At 39.9% G+C, this 24,729-nt stretch overlaps 1 protein-coding gene across 1 annotated transcript in view; it reads right to left on the bottom strand.

Annotated features, from left to right (window-relative positions):
- RAPGEF5 (Rap guanine nucleotide exchange factor (GEF) 5) overlaps nucleotides 1-24,729 on the bottom strand; it is a 188,073-nt gene that overhangs the window by 69,335 nt on the left and 94,009 nt on the right. Inside the window, exon 6 of the mRNA XM_012659442.1 lies at nucleotides 23,828-23,953. Within this exon, the coding sequence (XP_012514896.1) occupies nucleotides 23,828-23,953 (126 nt within the window). The remainder of the gene's footprint in view (nucleotides 1-23,827; nucleotides 23,954-24,729) is intronic.

Consider the following 24,729-nt stretch of genomic DNA (forward strand, 5'->3'; position numbering starts at 1 on the left):
CTAATAGATAAAAAGTACCATATCCACTGTGCCTTATTAATTGGTTCCACAGACCAATCAGGGATGTCAATGTATTTTATTCACCTTTTATAAGAAAAGCAGGGCACTAATCTTGCCATAATTGCCAATCAAATCAGTGATAAAATTGAGATTTTACCTCCTGGTGTAAAATCCTAAGAAGATATGGCAACCTAGTCATTTAAGTCCTCCAGGATTTTCTTAAAAACAAAAAATATTGGTCAGTCTAAACAGAGATATAATTTCATGATCATTCTTTTTTAATCTTTCAGTGGCAAATAATCTTACTATGTAAAACTGATGTATTACATTTCAGCAAGGTCAGACTCAGAGTTACTGTGGCAATTAATGTTGGATATTCATTGTTAAACTCCCTGAGGACGGCAGCGTGACTCCTGTAACATGAATACCAATGTGTAATTGCTATCTTTCATTTCTCCAAAGGGGTTCTTTTGTTATCCATGTGGCTAAAGTGAAATAAGATGGCTGGAGAGAGGGGCATATATTGACCCTCCCCATAAAAAGGAAAAAGGCAGAATGAGAGTCTGGGATGCTGAGACACACAGAAACAGACAAATAAATCTGATATTTGAAAGGACAAAAATCTTTCCCTGGTTTCTTTTAATCTGTGCCAATACTCATTTTATATGAGCCCGCTGTCATTTTGGAGTACATTTTACATTCTATGTGCATGTGATATACGGCGTTATTAACTTCCACAGGCCACGCACATACATATGGATGGGAAGGGCTTCTCTAATGCCTGTGTAACTAATATGTATTACACGGCTGTGCACACAGCAGCCACACTCTGCTGGGCAGGGGAATAGCTGAATCACATTGATGTACTATCAATAGCATCTTATGTCACTGTGATAGTTTCCATGTTGAAAACCTGTTAAAAATAAAGAAGAGAAAATGCAGAAAAATCAATGTATAAAGGGAGATGTAAGTTACCAAAAATTCCCATGAAAGCATCATAAGCCTATGTACTATATCTGGCTTTTAAGAAGGAGAGTTAATTTAATACTCCTGACCCATGCACCCTCCACTAATTTCTCTTCCTGAAAAAGAGCAGAAATACCATAGTTGAAGTTGTGTGTGTGAAATTTTATTCTAGTGTTTGCCTGGTTAAGAATAAAAGTATTAAGAGAATGAGTGATGGCAAATACGTTCAATGACAAATAGTTCATGAAATGCAAGAAAAGCATCGAAACACTTAACTGACAGTCATTCATTGAACAAAGAGTGAGGGCCTCCTCTGGGTAAGGCACTGTGCTGGGTACCAAGTGGCAAGTGAAGATGAGTGAGACAAGTGCCTGCTCTTAACTGACAAGTTAACAGGCTCCATGACAACGTAAGCATAGCGAGATGAGAACCCTCAGTGTGGCCAAATGCAAGAGTCAGTGCAAAAGTAGCATCCCTGGAATTTAACAGTCAAAGACAACTATGGGTGACTGAGAGAATGGGAATGGCTTTAAATGGGAAAATAACGTATGGAAGATGGGTTCTGGTGAGACTGAGGCATCTACTTTCAGATCGTTGATGCTTTAGCACGAATAAGAAATGCTGTAGGTGTTGAGCACACAATCGCAAGCAAATAAAGGATTAGGCCTCTGGACAAAGGTCAAGGATAGAGACAAATGTGTGAATTATTTAAGTTGTGGCAGTGAACGAGATTTTAAGGGAGAGCAGGAAAGAGGCAGAACTATGAATACGGGGATTAGAGGAACTAAAAACAGAATGAGGGGAAGAGACAAAGGGGAGAGAGACCAGAGTCATGGGGAACCTGCTTATAGAGCGACCACAAAGAACAAAACCGAGAGGAGCCAGGAGGCCCAGGAGAGCACTGTATCCTGCAAATCAAGATCCAAGGAAAAACCCTGCCTGACACTGTGAAATTTACACAGATGATACGTCTAAGAAAGAGTGATGGTGAGATCGAGATCACTTTAGGTCAGAAGAGGGGAAAGAAGTGTTAAAGTGTGAGTGACCAAGGAGGAAGGGAACAGAGAAGGGAAGACTACATCCTGGACATTTCATTACAAAGGAAAGGAGTTGGCTCGAAGAGGCCTATTGCTCCAAAATCAAACCTGTCTGAAGCAGGCAGCACCAGAGAACCTTTCAGATGGCAAACACCAAAAATCACCTAGCTCGACGCCATGGCGATCAAGAAGTCACACAAGTAGCACAAGTTCCAATGCTGTTTGCCCCCCAGTTTGTGAACACAGTAACTGAAGATGCTAACTTATAGGAAGGCATTTACAGCCAATAGCTTTTTATGCTGCTTTTCATGCCACAACCTTCTTGGCCTAACTCTTATTCATCCCACAAAGTTCACTTTAAGAATCGCCTCCTCCAGGAAGCCCCCCTGGCCTCCAGTCTGACATGGTTGGCACTTCGGTGTGACCTCACAGCCCCACCTACATCCTTCCAACTCAGCACTCTGAGGGGCACTTACTGATGCACTTGTCTGTCTCCCCTTAGGCTACAAGATCACTTGTAGGCGAGCACCCTATCTTCTTCCACTTTGAATTCCCAAAAATTAGCCAAGTCTTGACACTTCATAGACTCTCAATGAACATTTACTAAATGAATAAGTTTATGAACAAAAGGATGAATGGAGAAATGTGAATTTTAAAGTGGGGATTTGGAGAACAACACCTGAAATCTCAAAGAACACTTTTTCCATGGTGAATTCTGCAGGCTCTGAGAGAGGGAACATTGTGCCGAGAGGAGCCTTCCTAAGGAGGTGCCATGGGCCTCTGTTGGTAGGGGACAGCACTGGCCTGACCGTAGGTACAGATGAGGACTCCAACAGACAGGGCTGTACTGAGGGAACAGCTGGCATGAGTGTCAAGCCAGACAGTGACAAAGACAGGCAAGGGTCTACATATTGGATCAGAATGGCCTGTTCTAATCCAGGATTAGATGGTGGGAGGATGGTGCATGCTACAACCACTGGGAGACGGCACTGGGCCTTGGACACTATTTAAGAGAATGTATAATAAGTATTTTGTGAAGTGTAAAACATCAGGCAATTATTAGTTACTGGACCATTGATAGCTAATATAATTTCATTCCACAGTGGTAGAGGTAACCACAACCCAAGAACTATGAGACAGAACTATCACATGCAGTGACCAGACCTCCAGGAATGGGCTCCAGGGGAAGAACGAGCCATGACCAGGCAGATAAACTTCCAACAACAACTACCACTTACCAAGGTTTACTGCATAGCAGGCAAAGCCAAGAGCTGAACATCTGTTACCTCACCTAATCATTACAATGATCCTATGAGTTAAATACTATGAAAATCCCCATTTCACAGATACTGAAGCCCAGAGAGATGAAATAACTTGACCAAGAAAGATCACGGAGCAGAGATACGGTGAAGCCGAGACTGAACCCAGACAGGCTCAAATCCAGTGCCCTTATCTGGAACCACAGATGTCCCCTAAGATGGCCCATGCTCTGTGTTATAGATTGCAACTATCACAGGGGATCCGATTCACCCTGCTGCTGATAGCCAGGGCAGGGCAGTCTGCTGGTGGGTCAGGCGACAGGGCTATCTGGGCCACAGTGAGGCTCAGAGCTTCCAAGGGATTGCATTCCAAGAGAAGAGGAGGGTTGACAGGGCCACGCATGGTGTTAGGGCCATAGCTCAACCAGCTCAGATCGAGCAGAGCTCAAGGGGGAAAATGAAGCACTGACCGGAACTGAGGCAAGGACCAAGGCAGGAACAGAGTTAAAGATGGCAGGGGTTATACTTAGTGGAAGTCGGGGTTTGTGGGCGCCTACGTACCTACACCCATACAATTCCGGGACTCTGGTGGAGGTAGGGCTCCCAGTGCATAAGCTGCCTTGGGTCTGATGGGCTCAAGAACTGAGCAGAAACTGAATTGCACACTTTAAAATGATTCATTTTATGTCATGTGAATTTTACCTGAACATGGAAAAAAACAAAAAAAAGAACTGGGCAGAGATAAGCCTGTGGACACAGGGGTTTTCTGAGCATGGTGCACAGGAATCTGCACCAAGGAGCCACAGGGGGACTGCCAGGGAGCCAGATTGTCTAAGAAAGAAGAGTTCAGGAGGATGATGGTAGTAGGTTATTTCTACTCTCTGAACTACGCTGCCTTGTGGGAGAGGGAGCCCTGGAATTACTCATGATGTTCTAGAAAGACGACTTTCCACTAGTGGGTGGCGAGATAAAGGAGGCCAACTGGGGCTCAGATTAAGGAAGCACTAACAAGACAGAACCAGCTCTCTCAAGCTGGAGCAGAGTCTGTAACAATATCATAGAACAAGTATGCTGGCGTGGACCCAGAGGGAAAGGGAATACTCACACACTGCTGGTGGGGCTGCAAACTAGTTCAACCTCCGTGGAAAGTAGTATGGAGATACCTCAAAGAACTAAAAGTAGACCTACCATTTGATCCAGAGATCCCACTGCTGGGTATTTACTCAGAGGAAAAAAAGACATTTTATAAAAAAAAGACATTGCACTCGAATGTTTATAGCAGCACAATTGCAAAGATCTGGAAACAACCCAAGTCCCCATCAATACATGAGTGGATTAATAAAATGTGGTATACGTGTACCATGGAGTTCTACTCAGCCATTAAAAAAATGGCAAACTAATAACCTTTTGTAACAACCTGGATGGAACTGGAGACATCCTCCTAAGTGAATTATCTCAAGAATGGAAAAACAAATACCGTATGTACTCACTATTAAATTGGAACTAAATGATCAACACTCATGTGTACATATGGCAACAAAATTCAATGGAAATCAAGCAGGTGGGAGGGGAGAGAAGGGGATGGGCAAATTCATACCTAACGGGTACAATGCACACTAGCTGGGTGATGGACACACTTATAACTTTGACTCAAACTGTACAAAGGTAATTCATATATCCAACACATTTGTACCCCTGTAATATTCTGAAATAAAATAAAATTACAGAATAAGTAAAGATGATTTTTGACTGAGGTAGGGGCTAGGCTCTGCATGCTTTCCAACACTGAGATTCGATTCAACAAAATTTATCTGTCCTGATTCTATCACTTCCACAGAGGCCCAAAGTGTTTGCTCTCCTGAAAAGGAGGAAGGCACATGATTTAGCAGTTAGATATCTCTTCCCATCTTGTACTATGGAAATTTACACAAAGCTTACAGACCAAACCACCAATGCCCACATCTATTCTTGTACTAGAAATGTGGGTACAGCAGAATTGGAATACTTATCTGAAAAAAAAAAACAAAACTCCTCTAGCCAAAAAGAATTTTGTTTGAGAACAACCTTCACAGAATTTGCTGACATTGTATCTCATGATTCTTTTTTCTCGTGGAAAAAAAGTAAACAGATCTTTTAAGGAAAAAAAAAGGTCAAATGAATACTGCTGGCAAGATATAACCGATTAAGAGAAAGATTAAGTAAGCAGATGTGTGTCAAGGTGAGCTGTTCAGATTCACCCAACCGCAAAGGTGCTGGCCTAACAAATACATCTTTGTACAGGCTACTCTGGCAGAAGGAGAGTATTTAAATAATGATAATTAATTCTTTTTGTTTTAATCCAACACTAATAAAGATTAATAACTCAAATGAAAGCCTAAATAGGACTAATAGGATTCATCACCTCAAATTTACAAAATCTAGGTTAAGTCTGATTTTGACAGGTGTGAAAACAAACATAAATTTACTATGGAACTTTCCCAAACTCCCACAAACAACCAGTATACATGACTAGAAAGAAAGCTTCCGGCTGCTAGAGAAGAACTGTATGTATTAAATCTTATTGCCTCTAACAATTATCATCATATAAAACAAGTTGTCTAAGAATCCTAAAACTAGAGCAAGCCTAGGGATTTGATCTTGGGGCCAACTTCAGCTAGTGAACCTACTGCACAATAGAGCAGAAGAGATGGGGCTGGATTGTAGTATCTTGAAACATAAAGTCAATGTCTTTTCATCACAAGTATATTTCAATGTGTTGTATTAGCTTGAGGGATCATTCTGGATACTGGCAGGAAAGGGAGGCACGCTCGGCTAGGGCTTTGAAAGTGTTTAATGAAGGGACTACTTACAGGTGTGTAGGTAGGTTTGGCAAAACTAGGCAAGAATGGTGAGACAACCAGAGATGAGCAAAGAGGAAGATCTTAATCATGCCTGGGCTGGAAGGGGCGAGGAGAGGTAAGCTGAGTACTGATCCCTTTGGGAGCTGGAGACATAAATGAGAGGCTACTGCAGGAGGAAGCTCGACAGAGGTGGCAGAAACTCCCCGACCTCTCTCTCTTTCCGCCCTCTGATCTCCTCCCTCTCACTGGCTGCACCCCATTCAGAGCAGGAGGGCAAGAGGTGCCGGGTGATGCGTCCACAGTGGTCAGGACTCACTGCCCACCAGCACAGGGCAGAGGTGAGAACTGAGAAGAGTATGAACGGAGACAACCCAGCACATGTCACATTTCAGTTTCCAGAGACGCTTGTGTTAACTTTTCATTAATTCAGACTACATCCTGTGGGTCATGCAGCCCCTCCTCCTGTTGTCAGGAAAACTAAAAGATCTAAACATTTGGAGTAGGGTATATTAGCATTTCCCTACTTGACCTGATCCAATTCCTACATGGTTTCTTATCTTAACACTCCTTGCCTAGTACCTACGCTGTTTACTGCAGTTTAGCCCCCACAGCTGGCTTCGCACGCCACACTTCCCAGGTGACCTTAGTTATTCAATCACACAGGTGTTAATGGTTTTTTTGGTCACAAAAGCTTAAATTTTAGTAAATCTTTCCCAGCAGTCCTTTAGTTCCAATATAAAATTCTCGGTTGGTGACCAGATTTGGGAGCGGGATGGAGGGTAGAAGAAGGGCCAGTTCCACTCTGATGTTAGCTACCTGAGAATAGCAGCAAGTTTAATTTCGAAAACTAAACTAATCTGTTCAGTTCTGTTTCATCCCCCCACCCAGAACCAGTGTCTGTGGAATGAACAAATGGCCTGGTGGATGATGGATGAGTAGATAGATACTAGAAATCAGAATGACCCAAAATCAAGGACAGGAAGGTCAGCAAAGGCCAAGAGGCAGAGGTTCAGCTCCAGAGGAGCTAAGTCCAGGGAATAGGCGAGGGTAGAAAAGATAAGTTCAAGCTAGAAGTCTGCAGAACAAAAGGACAAGATCTACACCCCCGTGGCTAGGAACCGAAGCACCAAAGCCAGGTCTAGGCAGAGGGCACAGCTCTCACAACAGAAATAAAGCTTGATTCTGACTTTGGAGTCTCTGGAGCCACTTCTCACCCAGGGAGGGGCCTGTCCTCCAAGAATGGACAGGATCAAAGCTGCAGACGAGGCCTCAAACTGTATAGAGGACGGGGGTTACAGGGTTTGTCTTACCTAGAGCCAAATCCTGGCAACCATCCAATAGCTGTGTTGCTGGGGGGAAATATACTCCCCAAGCCACAGAGTGTCATCTGAAATATAATGCTGTCATACCCCTCAGGGGCCTTTTAGACATTAGAAAAGATAACATATGCAAAAGACTTAGCATAGTCCCACCCCGATTACCATTTAGTCACCAATGGCTAGATAAATCTAATTTGTTTAACAATTCACACACCTTACCAAGATCCCTCCCACCAAACCTCAAGCCAGGGGTATGGTTCGTTTCTCTCTATTTCATGGGTAATAACCAATTCTTAATAGTATAAAAATTAAATTCAGATGATGGCAGCCCTTGGAAAAACTTATAGCCTGAATCAAATTAAACTGATATCCACCAAAGCAAAAATAGATCTGCCTGGGTTCAAATCCTTGACTTGCCACTTACTATCTGGGTGGTCTATGACAAAGTTGTTTGATCTCTCTGAGCATCAGTTTTCTTGCCTGTGAAATGAGATAATTCCCTACCTTATAGATCTAATTGATTGCTGGACACAGAGAAAGCCCTCGATAATTGGGTTTGCAAACATACAAACTATTGCAACCGTATGCCATATAAGTATGTTAACACCAAAGTGTTACAAAATGGGAATTGTATCAGGGCCTTGCTATAATTTTGTTCATTTATATGTTTGTGTGACTATCATCCAAATTTAAAGAAACACACAAATAATCAAATTTTTTCACTTACAATGAAAACCGCTCCCTATGGTGCTGTATGCACCCTTGAGAGGCAGAGGACATCACCGGAATTAATTACAAAGCTCACTGAATCTGCAGGAAAGGAGGTTCCGAGCCCTTCTGCTAGAGGAGGACTGGGGATGAAATGGATCATTTTCATGGGAGTGCTGGGTTGTTCCTCTCTGGCCCTCACCTCACCCTTCAACTCAAAGCCTCACTCACAAAGAAGTGTACACCTCTAGAGAACGAAAACTAAAAGAAGGGAGATGAGAAAGTTCAGTTGTCTTTGATGTTTACATTTTTTAAAATAAAATGTCAAGAGTTAGTTAATGCCTTCTGAGCCCTTTGTCTTGGGTGGGATTCCTGATTATCTACAAGAGAGTAGCTGTACCCTTCACTGTCAGCAGGACAACTATAAACAGGATAAAGCACAAGCAGCAACAAACAAGGTGCGATGCCAGCCGTGGTCACCTGAGGTGAGGCAGCTGGAGCTCCACTGCTTTCTGCTGCTCCTCTGTTCCAGATGTGGTGGTATTTTGTTCTGCTGAGACCTGTGAGTTAGATCCATTTGCCCTGGTTAGCAGGCCCAAGGGAAGATGGAAGAGTCAGCTGAGCTGGTAAGTCACTGAGACTTTCTGAGCCACCTACCACCTGTGCTGTGGGCCAGGGCTCTTCAGCAGTGGCTTGGCTTCCCTGGAATCAAGCAGCTCAGGTCAAAGGGCAACTGAGGGCCCCACATGGTGTGCACACATGACCCAATAGAGGCCTACCTGAAAGAACTTCAGAAGAAATGAGGATGCCTTCAGAAATCTAAATTAGATCCTTAAGCATTTTCTAACACATAGAAGAAGAAAGGAAAAAAATTGCCAATGAGCAGAATCACTGGAGAAAAACTTTGCGTCTGTCAATTCTTGGAACATGTGAGCTCTATCAATCCACAGCATCCACAGACTCTGCACAATGTGCTCCCCAGAGAGTCCGTCATGCTGGGATTTGCAAAACTGAGACGACTTAGTGCTGAGAACAGCACTTATTTCCACCTCTTATTATTGGTGCATCTCGATGTCCTTCAAAATATAAAATATATATTTTACCTGAGGTTTTTTCCCAAAGGGCAAATAAAAAAATCTGAAATCTTGCTTCCTAGGAGGTTTTACAGAAATGATAAATCTGTTATGCAGAAATACTTTTTGGTTTTTAAGAGTTCTCAAATCATTTGTGTGTGTGTGTGTGTATGTGTGTGTGTGTGTGAGAGAGAGAGAGAGACAGAGAGTTTCTAAAGGGAAAATATCACTATCGACACTTCTCACTAGCAGCCCAAAGATGGGATGAAAACCTAGCCTGAATAATGAATAGAGTTTCTGCATTCTAGTTGCAGATATATTTGTCACCTGGGGTTTGACTAATTCACAGTAGCAGTTTTATAGAGGACTTTAAAATCTGAGTAACAAAAGGATAATAGCAATTTTCAGAGCAGCACTTATAGCTAGCCTTGACTAGTTTTTGTAGCATTGGCTTCTCCTCCCAAGTTCCTCCTATACTATCTGAAACTCACTGGTGTTTGATAATACTTCCTGATTAAGTGAAGACTAATTCATAAACAAAATATTTGAAAAAATGAACTCTTTTAACTCCGAACAGATCCAGAAGTATTCTCAAACTTAAAAAGTAAAGAAAGTATAAAGTAATGCACTTAAAAAATGGAAAGGCTTCAAGTCAGGGAACTCCATAACTCTTTCCAAATCTCCTTTGTCTGTATGTACATGGCCGTTTGCATGTGTGTGCATGAGGATACACTTTTGTGTGTGTGTGTGTGTGTGTGTGTGTGTGTGTAACTTTAGAGAGGGCAAAGCAGTAACAAAAAGGGCAGCCTCAGTATTTATGCAAGTTATGGAATGAAAAATTCCTGGTTACCATAGCAACTGCTAGATCACATGGAATGGGGGTGAGAAGATACAAAGCATCTTAAGTAAACACTCATGTTTTTTCATGTTTTGTACATTCCTTGGTGTTTTTAGGGAGGCACGCCTTTAGTCTCTGCAGTAACCATCTCAGAAACTTGATTTCGCAGTTTGAAACAAGATCAGAAAAAGGTAAGACAATGTGTCACTTGGTGCATCGAACAGTAATGGAAAGTTGGTACTAAAAATAGGTTATGAGCATTTAAAATGCAATGAAATATTGCTAGAATGATTTGAGGCAGGCAAGCAAGTAAACAAACAAAAAAACGGAGGTAAAAAGGATACGAGAAGGTTAGAATAAGACAACGATAAATTTGGTTGCACAGTAACAGATCTCTCCTGCCTCCTTTCCGAGGTGGGGGATAGGTGTGGAGGAAAGAGAAGGATGAACTGAAAGAAACGGAAGTAGTAATTTAATGATAATGTAAATGGAAAACCAAAGTTCTCTTTTCCTGAATATTAATGTGCACTTGCTATGCCGAAGAAGGTCAAAATCCTCACATACAAACCTGCATAGGTAAGAGTCTTGCTCCACAAACTGGACTTAAAGTCTGAACACTGGTGTCTACGCTCTACCAAGGATGGATTCTCCCACAGGCTTGTCTACTGTTACAAAGTGATATTGGTGATGAACTTCCCTGCCTTTCCTGCTTGCCATTTCCAGGTTAATTCTCCACTGTAGAAAACTTTTAATTTAAAACTTTAAATCTCTAGTGAACTGGAATCCTAAAGCCGGCACAGGTTTGGACTTTAACAGATTTGATTTGAGTGCCTGAACTTGGGAAACATTTCAAATCTCCCACAGCTGCCTGCTCTACTAGCTCCACTTCCATAAATGTTGACCGAATGCCTAGTGCTAGACACTGGGGATCAAAGAAGTTCAAATAAAACATGAGACTGCCCTCAAAGAGTAAATTCTTCATGTGAGAGATAGATATATCAGAGATTAAAATTTGTACTTTTTAAAAAAACGGTGGTTTGGAGCTAGGCTGTGGGTGGTGGTTAGTTCATGAATCCAGCTAGTATCAATAACCAGGCCACTTTCTTGGTATTTCCATGAATTCAAGGCAATAATATCTAGCATTTTCTTAGTTCGTCAAGACATGGGAATTCCAGATCTTGATCGTCCTCAGGACATTCTGAACTCAGAAAAGCAATTCCAAATATTTAATGACTTGATTTGAAATATGGTTTTAATACCCTGATAACACAGACACTTGTAGCTGGATATGCTACATCAGCCATCTGTCCTGTATCAACACCATTTCACACAGCAAATTTTTAGAAGTTCTATGCACTAGAGTATTTTTAGAACACAAAAGAACAGAATGATTCTTGGCATTGATAGGCATATTCAATTAGGAGGAATAAAGAGCTACTCAAAGCTTCCTAAGTAATCAATTGCTATCCATTATAAAATGGTGACATTTTGCCAAAAAGAGTTGAATACTCAAAATATGGATGTTGCTGAATTTTTTTGGGGGGAGGGGGGATGATATTCTAGCTAAGAAAGGAATTTTAGAGCAAGAAGAAATCTTAGATCTCTAATGTCCTAATATAATAGATGAGAAAACTGAAGCTCAGAAAGGTAAAGTGACTCATTAAATCGGTACTCAACATATTTAACTTGGAGGAAGATTGTTCACAGAATTTCAATTCTTCCAGAATAAAACTGATTTTTTTAATGCTAGTAACAAAACAGTAAATTAACTGAAAAAAATTATGCATGTGATAGGTAATCAAAAAATCTTACTTTTACATTACAAAAATAAATCACAGCTATATTAAAGACCCAAGTGAAAAGTGCGACTCCAGCAGAAATAGGAAAATATAAAATAAAACTGAGTATCTGACCATGAGAATGGGGAAGGGCTTTCTAATTTTAAAGGAAATTTTTAAAATTAAAAACAAGAATTAATAGTTTTGCTCACATGTATATAAAAATAACTAAATAAATAGGAAAGAAACTGGGGAAAATTATATACAACAAACATGACAAAATTTTGTATCCTTCATACACAAAGAACTTATACAAATCAATGAGAAAAATCCAATGGAAAAATGGGAAAAGAAGAAAAATGGATTATTTACAGAAGAAAGATAAACAGATTAAGCTGTAAATATTTAACTGTATTAGAAAATAAATATAGATTTGAAGAAAATATAAGATAATATTTTCCTTCCCCTCCTCTTCCCCCATTTACCTGACAAAGATTCTTAATTTCTCCAACTAAGAACCATAGTATTTAATGAGGGTAAAGGTGAGGGTGAGGGGATTACAAAACAAATAATTTCATGTATTGCTGATGTAAGTAAACACCAGTACAAGCTTTATGGAAAGTAGTTGAGCAAAAACATAAAAGAGATTAACACAGTTTATATTTATAAGTAATAATTACACTGCTAGAATTTATCCTTAAGAATATAAACGTAGGTAAAGATTTTTGTAGAGTTATGCATTTCAGATCATTTATAATAGCGAAATTTTGAAAACATATTTGCCCCCAAATGGGAGGGTGGCTAAGTAAAGTGTGCTATGAAAACATGAGCAACACCACATAATGCAAAGATTAGCAGAATGCAAGAAAGTGAGGGAGAACAGTGGTTAGTTATCACTAAATTTTTCTTTTCTTTCTTGTAGCTATTATTTCTAAATTCTCTATGAAAGGTGTATATTACTTTTACAATGGTAGAACAACTTTAAACAACAAAAATCTTTAGCAGAAATGTGCTATAAATTCTAACAAGTTGCTGGTACCTTGTTCTGGACCATTAAACACCTATAAACCTCTTCCAGACGAAGCTTGTTTTCAAAAACAAATTCAATCAATAAAACAAGTCAAGGACCATGTATAATATATTAAATTTTTTTTTCGAAAAATATATTTTGTAGCTAGCAAATGGGAGGGGGGAATGAATAGTAAATTCCAACAATATGTAGCTGCCTTCAGATTTGAGATTTATGATCTTTGCCATCTATGATTTGTGTCTAGACGTGGCCATAAGCCAGGAGTCAAAAACGATGATGTTTAGCAAATGCCTTACAGGAACGTGAGAAAATAATTTTCTGGAAACAAATAGCTTATTCAAAGTATATCTTTCTCTCCCTTCTGGAAGTACTTCCTGATCCCCTCTTCTACCTGCTCTTTGTCCATCCTCACTCTGCTGTCTTGGTTTTTTTCATCCTTTCCCCTCACTCCGTGGTGGTACCTTTGGGGCTCAAATTACATCTTGCTAATTTCTGCCTCTATCTGATTTCATGTGATGCCCAGTTCATAGGTGCTCAACAAATGCTTTTCTCAGTACATGAAGGTGAGAACAAGTTAATCTTAGCCAGATCTTTAAAAAGTCTGCTCTAAGTAAGAAAAGAGAAGGTTGTACTGACATTAAACATCATTTAGGCCTTCAATAAAGTCAACTTTGTGTGTTGTTGAATGACCACCGCTGGTGGCAGCAAGCTGAACAGCTATTTGGCTGTCGGCCTCTTCACTGGTACGACTCTTTCTAATCATCTCTGCGAGCTCAAGCAGGGAATCTGAAGTGACATCGCCAACAGTGAAGAAACCGAGTGTCTGCGCTGAGCGTAAGGGATGCTGGCCTCTATCTGAACACCTAGTGCAACAACAGAAGTGAATGACTTCCCGGTGGCTGTGGCTCACCACGTTCAGCTAAGGAATAACTCAGTTCCCTCTGGGCCTCCCTCAGGCCTGTGCCACCCAACTCTCCTCTTCATGGGGCCCCCAGACTGAGATGTCTGCAGGTTGCCTCTGTCACTCAGAAGGAAAAGACACCTCTGTTCTGCATGAAAGCAGTCTTGAAATGTACGTTGGGGCCAAAATGGGTCCAACAAGATGCTCTTTCACTACATTGTTCCCCAAAGGTTCTGGACTAGCCAGCAGTGGAACAGAAAGTTGGAAGTAAGCTAAGACGCAAAGATGGTGAACCACAGAGGGAGGGGCATGAAAGAATAAGCAGCTGCAGATGTTCAATGCACCTAGAGCCACTCTGCTCTTTATTAACAAGTATTTTTCCAGGGTGTGGTGCATTTTCTCAGGTCTGCACAGATCTCCTCTATACGCCAAGATTATGAGTAATACCGAAGGACAGGAACTTTCAATTTATTGACTTGGGATGGCGGAAATGGGATCCATTAAAATTGAGATAAAGCTCAGAAGTGATTGCCAAATTACAGTAGAAATGGCATTTAATAGTTCAACAAGTCATGAAAGGTGTCTGTGCACAAGCATCTGGCATTCAAGTATATTCCTTAAAGACAATCGGAATGTATTAATAATTGGCTTGGTCTTTTGTTCCAACGTTTCTTCTCTTGGATTTTAAGAGTTACTCAGAATTCTGCCCCATCTAGGCTCAAAGTCTTCCTCTCATCTCCTCCTTGTCTTATCCCTTAATCTCAGATCCGTGGGTATAAATCAACACCAACTTGGGCCGTGTGTGTTCCTGCCCTTTCATTTCATATCCTGTAGTTTTACTCACTTATATCTTTTAAAATTCCAGTCACATATATCATTAGAGGGGACAGTATTATCTCCATGGCTTCAATTATGCTCTTTTCCCCTATGTTTTTAAGAGGTATACCTGAATGTTGTTTTAATACTGAGATAATTTTTAGATATGTGCTTCTCAGTGAGTGTTTAATGAGAAACACTGAACGATCCCATTTATTTTTTGCTGACAAAATTGTTTGTGGGTGCTTTCCTGAGTTGCTAATTCTCTGATAGGGTAACTGCTAATAAGTAGGGGAGGAGCAGTTCAAAAGTAGTGTTTTATTAGGGCAAAGGTCATTACAATCAGGTTAGCCTCACTTTAGGGCCCCACAAAATATAACTTCAGGAACACAAAGAGATAAAGGCACAAAGATTGAATCACGGTATCTTCTAAGAAACCTAAAGGATCTCCAATAACTACTATTTTTATAAATGATTTTTTGCTTCTGATTACAGAGGCTAAAAGATACCTACTTTACTAGAAGAATATTATCAACAGAAAATCTTAACATTTTCTTGTGACTAATGCACTTCCAACAGAACTAATGGTCATATAGTATTTATTGCCCACTTTAGAGTAAACTGCTTATAATCCTATTTAGTGGGTACCGCTTTTTGAAAGAAATTTTTTCTTACCCAAAGCATCAAGACATATGGTACCTACCATTCTTTCTAATGCCTATGACTCTCAGAGGAAAACTCCAGACTACTCAGATTGATTGTGAAAAATTACACATCATGACAATCCCCCAATTTGTAATAACAATAAGTTCACTGAGCAGGGGGAGAGTGTTAGCATTCATCAACCATAAAACTCATTTGGGGATTTTATTATGCATCGCACCATTTAGGGATCATTGGAATTCTTTATTCACAAGGGCATCCACATAAAGCTTGTTCCACCTGTATAAATCCTAGCCAAGGCGAGATCACGGAAGGTTTAAAGCATCATCCGTATGAAGTACCACTCTGTCCCCTCTTTGATGGCACAAAATTTTACCTTGATACATTCTACCCCCTCCCCAACCTTTGAGGTCACCCAGATATGCTCCTGTGACTCATTAAGCTCTCCTGAGCCTCCTTACAAAGCCCTCCCCGCAAGCCACTTCTCGACATCTTAATTGTCTTATTATCACCATTATTCTCTCCCATTATGTGTTTCTTGGATCTTGGGAGCCCCTAATCCTTTATTCTGACTCACTTTGCCTCAACCAAGCCCAGCCATTCCTGGAACCTGAACAAAGAGAACATTTACAAGGGTTTGTTAAAATTGTTGAGCCTTGTTCACTTAATTATGTACAAATGTACGATAAGTGAACATACATGCCATATCTTATTTCTCCATTTTTTTAATGCAGGAGGGAAATATTGGAAAAAGGAAAAAAAAAAAAAACCTAAAATATAAAAACTTATTCTAGCTAAACCTAAGTACTACAGCATTGACTTCTTTAGACCAAAACAATAGTTCTTTTTGCTTCAATAATGGAGTAAATTTTTTAAAAATTAAAGACAAATTTTTATGTAACAGCAAATAAGAACATTGTTATGTTTTAAGTAAAATATGGATATTTAACATGATTTATTAGAAAAATATGTACTGTACACTTGCCCACAGTCTGTTATGTTCTGTTATGATATTTTCAGCAATCTTCTATTTTTGTTATCTTAAAACAACATTTAGGGCTGCTTGATGCCAGATGGACTTTTTCCTTTCCACCCACTTCCCACTGCAAAAGGAAAAAAGTTTCTTTGCATCCTACATGGCAATCTTTTAATTCCTTTTTCTCATCTTTAGCAAGCAAAGTATATGACTCACTCAGAAATCACCAAACTTTGGCTGAATCAATATGAAGCAAATATCTTATTGCAGAGTAAATTGTATTTAAAGTGAACATATCTGGCTGCATGGTGTTTATCACAAAAGGTATTCACATTATATGCATGCTCAAATTCATTTCTACAAAAGCAAGACTGAAGCCAAGTCAACTTTTTAAGGAAAAATGATGATGTAATCATGTATTTTAGGGTAAAGCTAATAAATTTGAAGTGAGCTATAATTGGACATTCTGTCTTCAGAATGCAGTCTTGGGACTTCAGCTCCTTACAGCAAACCCTCCCATTGTGTGCTGGTTATTGCTTCATGTGAAACCAACAGACAGGGCTGGAAGGAAAGCAGGGCCAGAAAGCCTTAAAGGAGTGTGTGTGACCCATTCTTTCCTTCAAACCCATCCCTATACTGCAGCAGAGGAATTTCAAAAATTTGAGTCATCTTTCTCTCTCTTGCTTAAATTCTTCACAAGAGCTTGGCATTGCTCTTACACATAACCTGTGGCCAGGCCACAGCTCCTATGCCTCTTCCATCTGGCCCTGCCTCTCCCATCCACAGATTCTGCCACCTAGAGCTGCCCCATCCTCTCTGTATCAGGCCCCTCTGCCTGGAATGTACCCCCCTCACTTCTCGTAGCTCTCCCAACCTTTCAGATTCTGTCTCTTTCTCAGTAAAATGTGCCTGACTCCCTAGACTCACTGAGGTCCCTGCTAGATGCTTCCAGAGCACCTACCACACAGATAGCGGTGAATGCAGCCTCTGAATTGCTTGCAGAGTATCAGCTCCATGAGGCCAATGCTGTATCAGGCCAGCTCTCAGGGAATCAAAGCACACTGTGAATTGGTACCTATGTCTCCCTACTCCTTGATATCTCTTCTTTTTATTTCTCCAAGCCCCAGTAGTACATACAAGCCTCAGTAATACACAGTTATCATGAAGGACTCTCCATCTGTCTGTACATCTTTTCCCTAACTTTTTGTCTTAAAGCATCCATTATCAACCCAAGTAAAACCAAACTGCCAAAGGTTCCTAGTGTTACCTGATCAGATGACAGTCTGTAACATATTGATATTGTTATATTAATGCAGAGCAAACCTTGATGGGGGTAGAGGAGAAGAGAACACAAGGTCGCCAGGTATCTGAAGTGAGGTACAACACGGGGGGTAGGAGGGGCAAAGAAAAACGGCCTATTTTTCAATACCTTGCTCTAATGATTTCTCAAACATATTGCAACTGATGTGGCTATTTTAATTTTATAAGAATAAGAATGGAATAAAGGCAAGCAACATCTGTACAACAGGGAATAAAAGGATCCTTTGATAACATGAATTTGATAAATCAAACTTACAGAGCCACTATCAATTTTCTGAATTGGGCCTTTTAAAATAAACCCGAACATTTTCAAAAAAGTAAACAAATAGCATAATCACAAATTCCTCTCTCTTTAAAAATGCTCAAACTAATTTTTTAAAAAATGTCAGGACTTGCAATGGGCTTGTTGCGAGAAACTATAAATACAGCTAATGAGCAGATGGCTCCAGCAGACAGCAGGAGCACCGCTGACTCCCACTGGCAGTCTAGCTGCCATTTTTCTGGAGGAAAAAACTAGAATTTAAAGAGAGCACACAGAGTGAACCAAACCTTGTTCCTGAGTAAATGAGAAGAGCATGGATGGCTGCAGTTGTGAAATGTGTTTACCAGATTTATTCTCCTCTCCCTAAATGCCTTATTTGGACACTTTATTAAATGCCATCTTGAATGGCTTCTTGTTTTCCATGTATGAATACTTTCCCCAGCTACATTGTAAACTTCTTGGAGGCAAGAACTATCTTCTACTACTTTTTTGTTACTCTTTGGCCATGTTAATCCCTGTTAAAAATAGCCTATAATAATTCACTCAAGGAAGCCTATTTCCTATGAAAAGATACTTTAATACTAACCTAACGCAAAGTCAGGATTTTGTTAATAAGGAAAATAACATGGTTTCAATGTGGTGATTTCTTGGCTTATGAGTAGGCAACTTAATATATTATGAATTGCCTTTTACATCTGAATTCTGGCTTTCAATACTAAACAATGTTAGAATATTCTATTTGTCTTTAAGTAGTTTCTTGGTTAAACTAAATTACTGGTAAACTTCAAATAATGCTGAGATTGCTCGAAATTTTACTCATCTAGATGTATGAGTTTCAAAACAGAATGATAAAAACCACTTTTCCTTTTAGTATTTCATATAGACGAAAAGGAAGATTTTTACTTTACATTTAACTGCTTTAAAAAAACAAACAAACAAAACCAAACTACATGAAAGTTGGGAAAAGGTAGAGACCAACTTTTAATACGTAAAATAAGAATGACCGCAGGCAGAATACTCCAAAGCACTTCTCCCCTAGTAATCCTTAAACAAGGAACCCTTTGACGTAGGCAGAATTCCAGGATGAGGCTGCAGGAAACAGGGAAAAGGAAATTCCGGTTTAGGTTGAGTGATAGGGACCCTACCCTTGCAGCAGATGGTGCCAAGATTCAGTTTCAGAATGTGCAAAATCCCCTTCCCACCCATACTTATTTCATGAGTGAATTAGAAAAGGGGAAGGAAGTCGGGTGGGTCCCCAGACTTAACAAAGGAACAGGAGAAAATGGGGTGGGGAGAGGGAGGGATGCAGACAGGGTCCCTAGGGAAAGTATTGCTGAACACGGTTTTCACATACATTTTAGAGACACTACTCGTCTCTACAGTTGGAAGTTGGGAAGTCAGTTTAGGAGCTAATGTTGGTATTTCCAATCTACAATTTAATATACTACAAAGCATAAGCTACATTTTAGGAGAAATATGATTTTAGTTTTCCGGTAAAAAGCAGAGTTGTATTCTAGAAACTAGGAGCCACATGTAGACCTTCCGCGACCATATTCCTGCATATTCAAGCAGTCTCTTTCCCCCAGGACTGCGCTCTTGTCCATCCCCTCTTCCCAGGACTGCCGTGACCGTGGTCATCTCGGCTTCCTAGCCTCCAGTCAGTGCTCACTCCGGTGGCGATGGCTGAGGGAAGAGCTCCAGAGGCAATGAGACTTGAGTTCGCTCTCCGCCCAAGTCAGCTCCACCTTTCTAATCAGTCAGACTGAAATAACACCATTTACCTCATGATGGCCCTGCCTCAACCTCCTTTTTTTATGAAAAGTAACCAAACCAAATACTCAATGTGTCCTCATTATTTCTAGAACGAGGTGAAATTTCTCAGCCCTGAGACTCCTCCACAGTCTTGGTCCCAACCTCATTCCTCACTAGATCCTCTTTCTCCTGCCTCCTCTCCCACCTCCAGCTCCTGGTACTCTGGTGACAAAAAAATGGTTCCAGATTTTAGGAAAAACATCTTGTATTTGACATCTCTGTGCATTTTCTAATGCTATTCTTCAACTGAATTGTTTAAATCCAACCCAAACTACTTTAAGATCCAAGTCAAACTCTACCTCTATCTTTCAAAAGAGAATCCTGTTTCCCCAGGTGTAAATAATCCTTCTCACTGCTATGTATCTCTCCTGGGGTTCTCATCACTGCCTTCTGTATCTCACTGATTTGCATCGATGTCTTTTCTCCACAACTAGACTGTACTTCTTGAGGGTAGGAGCTACCACAGTTATTCTGGTTCCTCTACAACAATAGCTTAAATAAAAGTGTAGTGAATGAATGAAGCTGCAGAGTATTCTAGAATGAGAGTACAGTAACACCAATTCAGACTACACAGATCAGGAAAGCACTAAAGAAACCAAAATAAAAATTTAGAAATTGCTTAATGTAAAATAGTACACACATCCCCCATTACCGGTCATCAAATTCTGCCAATACTGTCCAAACAACTCTTAACATCTACTGCCTTCTCAGTTCCCACAGTCACTGCCCTGGTTCAGGCTGACATCTCTCACCTGACGCACTACAATAGCTTTCTCAGGGTTCTCTCCAACATTTCCCTCTTCCTCACTCAATTTTTCCTCTAAACCAAAGCCAGAGAGATCTCACAAAGGCCACATGTGATTATGCCACTTCCTTTCTTTGATGGCATTCCTCTGCCAGAAAGGCAAGTTTAAACTCCTTAGGGTGGTTTACTGGGTATTTCACAAGTGAATTGTAGCCTCCCTTTCAACCTGCCCTTTTCCATTCCCTGTGAATCACCCAGGGCTCTAGTCGTGTGTTTCCCTGCTGGTCCTCTGCCTGAGATGCTCTCCCTGCCTTTCTTTAAGACCATGAGTCATCCTTTAGGGATAAGCTCAAAAATTCCCATTTGGTCGCACATGCCCCTTCCTCTGTTGATATAATCACAGAAGCAAGACTAGGAAAAACAACGCCTTCATAAGAGGTCATTTCTCTAAAGAACTAATGACCAAATGTTAACCCTGTGACCATAATGCTTAGAAGACAGCCGATTTCTGTCCCATTCTCAAAGTACTCATATACAATTTTCAACATGTAGGAATGAGTGCTGCCTAATTTTGCCCATAGCTATTTAAAAGAACATAGAAAAACTGAGTGCTTCCTGAGAAACCTGTGAAAATTATACATTTAATTTTTTTTTTTTTTTAATTTCAGAAACACTTTGGCAAAAGCACAGAGTGAAGTGCTTCTCTAATTGCATGCATTTGGAATCACGGCATTTTCCAGTTTAAGAAAATATGAGAAATGCCTACTCAGAAATCTCTAATCTCCTTTAATTTGTAATAAGATGTACCAGCAACAAAGGCTTTATTCTATCAAATTCATGTCTTTGCCTCTGCAGTAGTACTTCGAAGTAGCTTTCTCTATGGCACACATGTGGCATTCTAGAACTGGAAAAGCAATGTAGTTCAGTGAAAAGAATGACTGAATAGGCAACTTGTATTCTAACTCAAATTTTATCACTCTCTACTTAGCTAGCTTTGGCCCAGGAATGGTAGATGACATAGGAGAAGTATTTTAAAATCATAAAAGCAAGGAAATCTGTAACTTCAGAGGTTGGTCATTATTGTTATAACAAGAAGAGGAAACTGCAGACCTAGGTTTATGTGAAGTAAACTGCAGTTGCCTCTGTCCATGCTGTGTGTTATAACTGAGTTTCCATGCACAAGAGCAGATGACTGCTACTGAAAAGGCAAGGCAGAAAAAACGGAAATGTTGCACCAACCTCAGGAACACTGCCAGCTTAAGGGGTAAGCAAAGGTATAGATACATCAAATGCTCAAGACAAAAGATTAAAATAAACTATCATGTGGGTTTTATTTCTAGTAACGTATTGTAAAAAGTGTAAGTCTCTAGTACCGAACGATCCATTTAGTGGAGCACTACGTCAGTAACAGCCTCAAGAGTTGATTGGTTCAACTGGTGTCATTCTGCAGAAGGGAGATCACAGAATGGCTGAGTTTATGTTTATCGCTAAGAAAGAAAGATCCTTAATGTTTACCTTTCTTTATGTTAATCTTCACAGGAAAGTCTACACAGAAGAAGTTCTAATTCCAATGTTTATTTACGCACCATCTTTGCTCTCAGGGGCACAAATATTTCAGAGCTGTTAATGCATCCATCATATGATATTCATGCAAGAAGTAAAAAATCTTAGTGTTTTATTTCAGAAATGAAATGAAAGTTTTAAAGTAACAGAGGGCAAATAACCGTAAGCAAATTTGCAAATCTTCAACCACTAAATTTCGGTCTCACATTAAAAGCCTTTACAATTACTAGCACCAAGTTCAGATTTCTATAGTTATAAAAACACATTAGTTATAAATATTTATAACATTCTAGATTGAAGTAAATATAAGACAAAGATAACATAGGTATCTTTTTAAAAAGTGCAATGTTGTTTGTGACCTAAAGCTGATTATTTCTAACTTTGGCAAAGTGGTAACCTACTGTATGATTCTGAAAGATCTTGACGTACCCGAAGTTGTCACTGATTTACTGCATCTAATCTGCAATCAGTTGTAAGATACAGCATTTATTTTAAGGACCACTAGGAAACAAAAATGCTCACAATTAAACATGTTTTCATATCATTAATTATTAAAACTCATCCTGATTTCAGGGATGCTAAAATGTGGGGAAAATGTGCATCTTGAAATCAATAAAATATGACATAGGAAAACTGTTGCTCTTCTAATTAAAATGAATTAAAAGGAATATTTTTTAAGAAATTTAAGCCACATGCTATGATACTCAAATATCCTAAGGACACAGCAGAGGTTGGGAGTTAGCCTATGAAAAAAATCAATTGTCAGGGTGCTTTTATAATAACAACTTGAACAAGCTGCTAAATTGTTCAGTGGTACCTAGCAAAGTGAAGGTGTCTGAGACCTCTACGTGCACTTAAACAGTCACCCCTAAAATAGTGCAATTACAAGGATTTGAAATTGTCTAATTATTTTCTCTCTTGAAATACCAACCGTTACGATTCAGTGTTCCACTGTTAAAGATATGCTGTGTTATTAAACTAAACAGCCAGCCTCAGACATGCCGCCTCTTCTCCCGCTCAATAAAACCCTGTCACTTGTATTCATGGACTTGGAGCAGAAAAGCATGAAGCAACTTTTTCCCCCTTGGAAAGGGTTGAAAATAAAATTCCAAGGAAAAATTACAGTCAGAGAAAGACATGTTTACAAGCACGGAGGAATTTTCCTCTTCATGAGCAATCCTGGATGGCACAGCACTCATTGAGAGTGAAGTCTTAGCAAACAACAACGAAGTCCACAGATAACAATGCGTGGCAGAAGAAAGTGGTCCCATTGTGCTCCCAGCCTAACAGCAGCATTGCCAGCTCTAAGGCTCAATCTTGAATAACTGCTTTCAGGAAGACCAAGCAGAATGTCCCTTTCCTCTAGTTTTAACTGCATCCGAACAATATAACTCTTGTTGGAACACAAGCCTTCATAAGATACTGGGAAAACTCCCCTCAGACCCTCCCACTGGGTGAGAGCATCTATAATCTGTTTTCTTGTTCTTATCTGTTGCTAGTGACTTAGGATATGTTCATTTGGAAACCAGGTCCATCTCTGTACTAAACATGAGAGTACATACATCGGCATGTTCTTTCAAAATTCATATTCTCCAGACTATCTGATTAGGCACAACTTCCAAAGTCAAACCTGAAAGCCATCAAACTAGGATCATAAACACACATACATTCATATTTGTTTAAATGCTCATATTTCTACATGATTTACTTTTGAGAAGAGTTCTCTTATAAATCCAGTGTCAGAAACCACTTGCTTAGAGCTATGAGCAGCTGGGATTTTCACTAAGGAGAATGCTCTTGGTGGGGGGGAACCCCAAACCTAAAGAATTTAAAATAAAATACTATTTCCTTCAAACATACAACCAGGCAGAAACATTTTCCACCCCTTCAAATCTGCATCCCCAAGAGGTAAAAGGCTTACGTGTTCAGACTTCTCCTGTTCTTTTTTGTCCGTCTGCAAAAACTGATAGTTTTCTCTTGCCAGCTTCTGGACCAGTTCGATTCGTCCGATATCATCTCTCTCTTGAAGCTTGCACATCACCCCTGCCTTAAGAGTTGGAGAAAGAGCGAAGATATACTTAAATCCACAGTCCCAGGACATGACACCACTGCAAAGTTCACCTTAGAATAAGCTCATCTTTTCCGTCGCCTGGATTAAATCATGGTCTTGGTAGAATATTTTGCCTTTCCAAAACGGAAATTATATTATTTTAATCTAGGAACACCATGCCAGAAGACTTGGAGTTGAGGGCGTGTATCGGTCTACTTTAAGAGGGTGAAGGGCAGAGAAAACTAAATCATTTGCTACTAAGTGTGTGCCTGATATGCCCCTGTTTGTTTGTTCCTGACAGCCTGTTTCCTGTTACATAAGCAGAGCCTAGCGAGAGGTTAAAAACTCATGGGAAAGTTAGCCAGGAACCACGCTGGCAAAAGGGTGAAGTGATAGAGTCCTAAAAATAACAGTACACGACCTCCCAAGTCCACCAGATCATTCATTTCGTATACACACAGTGAACAAGAAGATTATAAGATAATTTTTTTTCACAACTGGAAAATTACTATGGGGCATTAGTAAAACACCCCTGATATTGCATGAAAGATGGTGAAAATTTTTATTAACAATAAGAAATTGGAAAAAGAAAGCTTAAAATTTCATTCATCAGGGTTTGGAAATGATCCCTAAATCATCATATTTTTAATAAGGTCAAAGCACCTAAATAATAATAATATGAGGAGGGAGGTGAATCTAGGGCTTTAGAATTGGAAAAGAATGTTCATTCTAATGCACAAATTATGAACTGTTTCTGCTCAAATTCTTTCCAA

Source organism: Propithecus coquereli, unplaced genomic scaffold (assembly GCF_000956105.1).
Source record: "Propithecus coquereli isolate 6110/MARCELLA unplaced genomic scaffold, Pcoq_1.0 Scaffold61, whole genome shotgun sequence".
Taxonomy (NCBI): domain Eukaryota; kingdom Metazoa; phylum Chordata; class Mammalia; order Primates; family Indriidae; genus Propithecus; species Propithecus coquereli.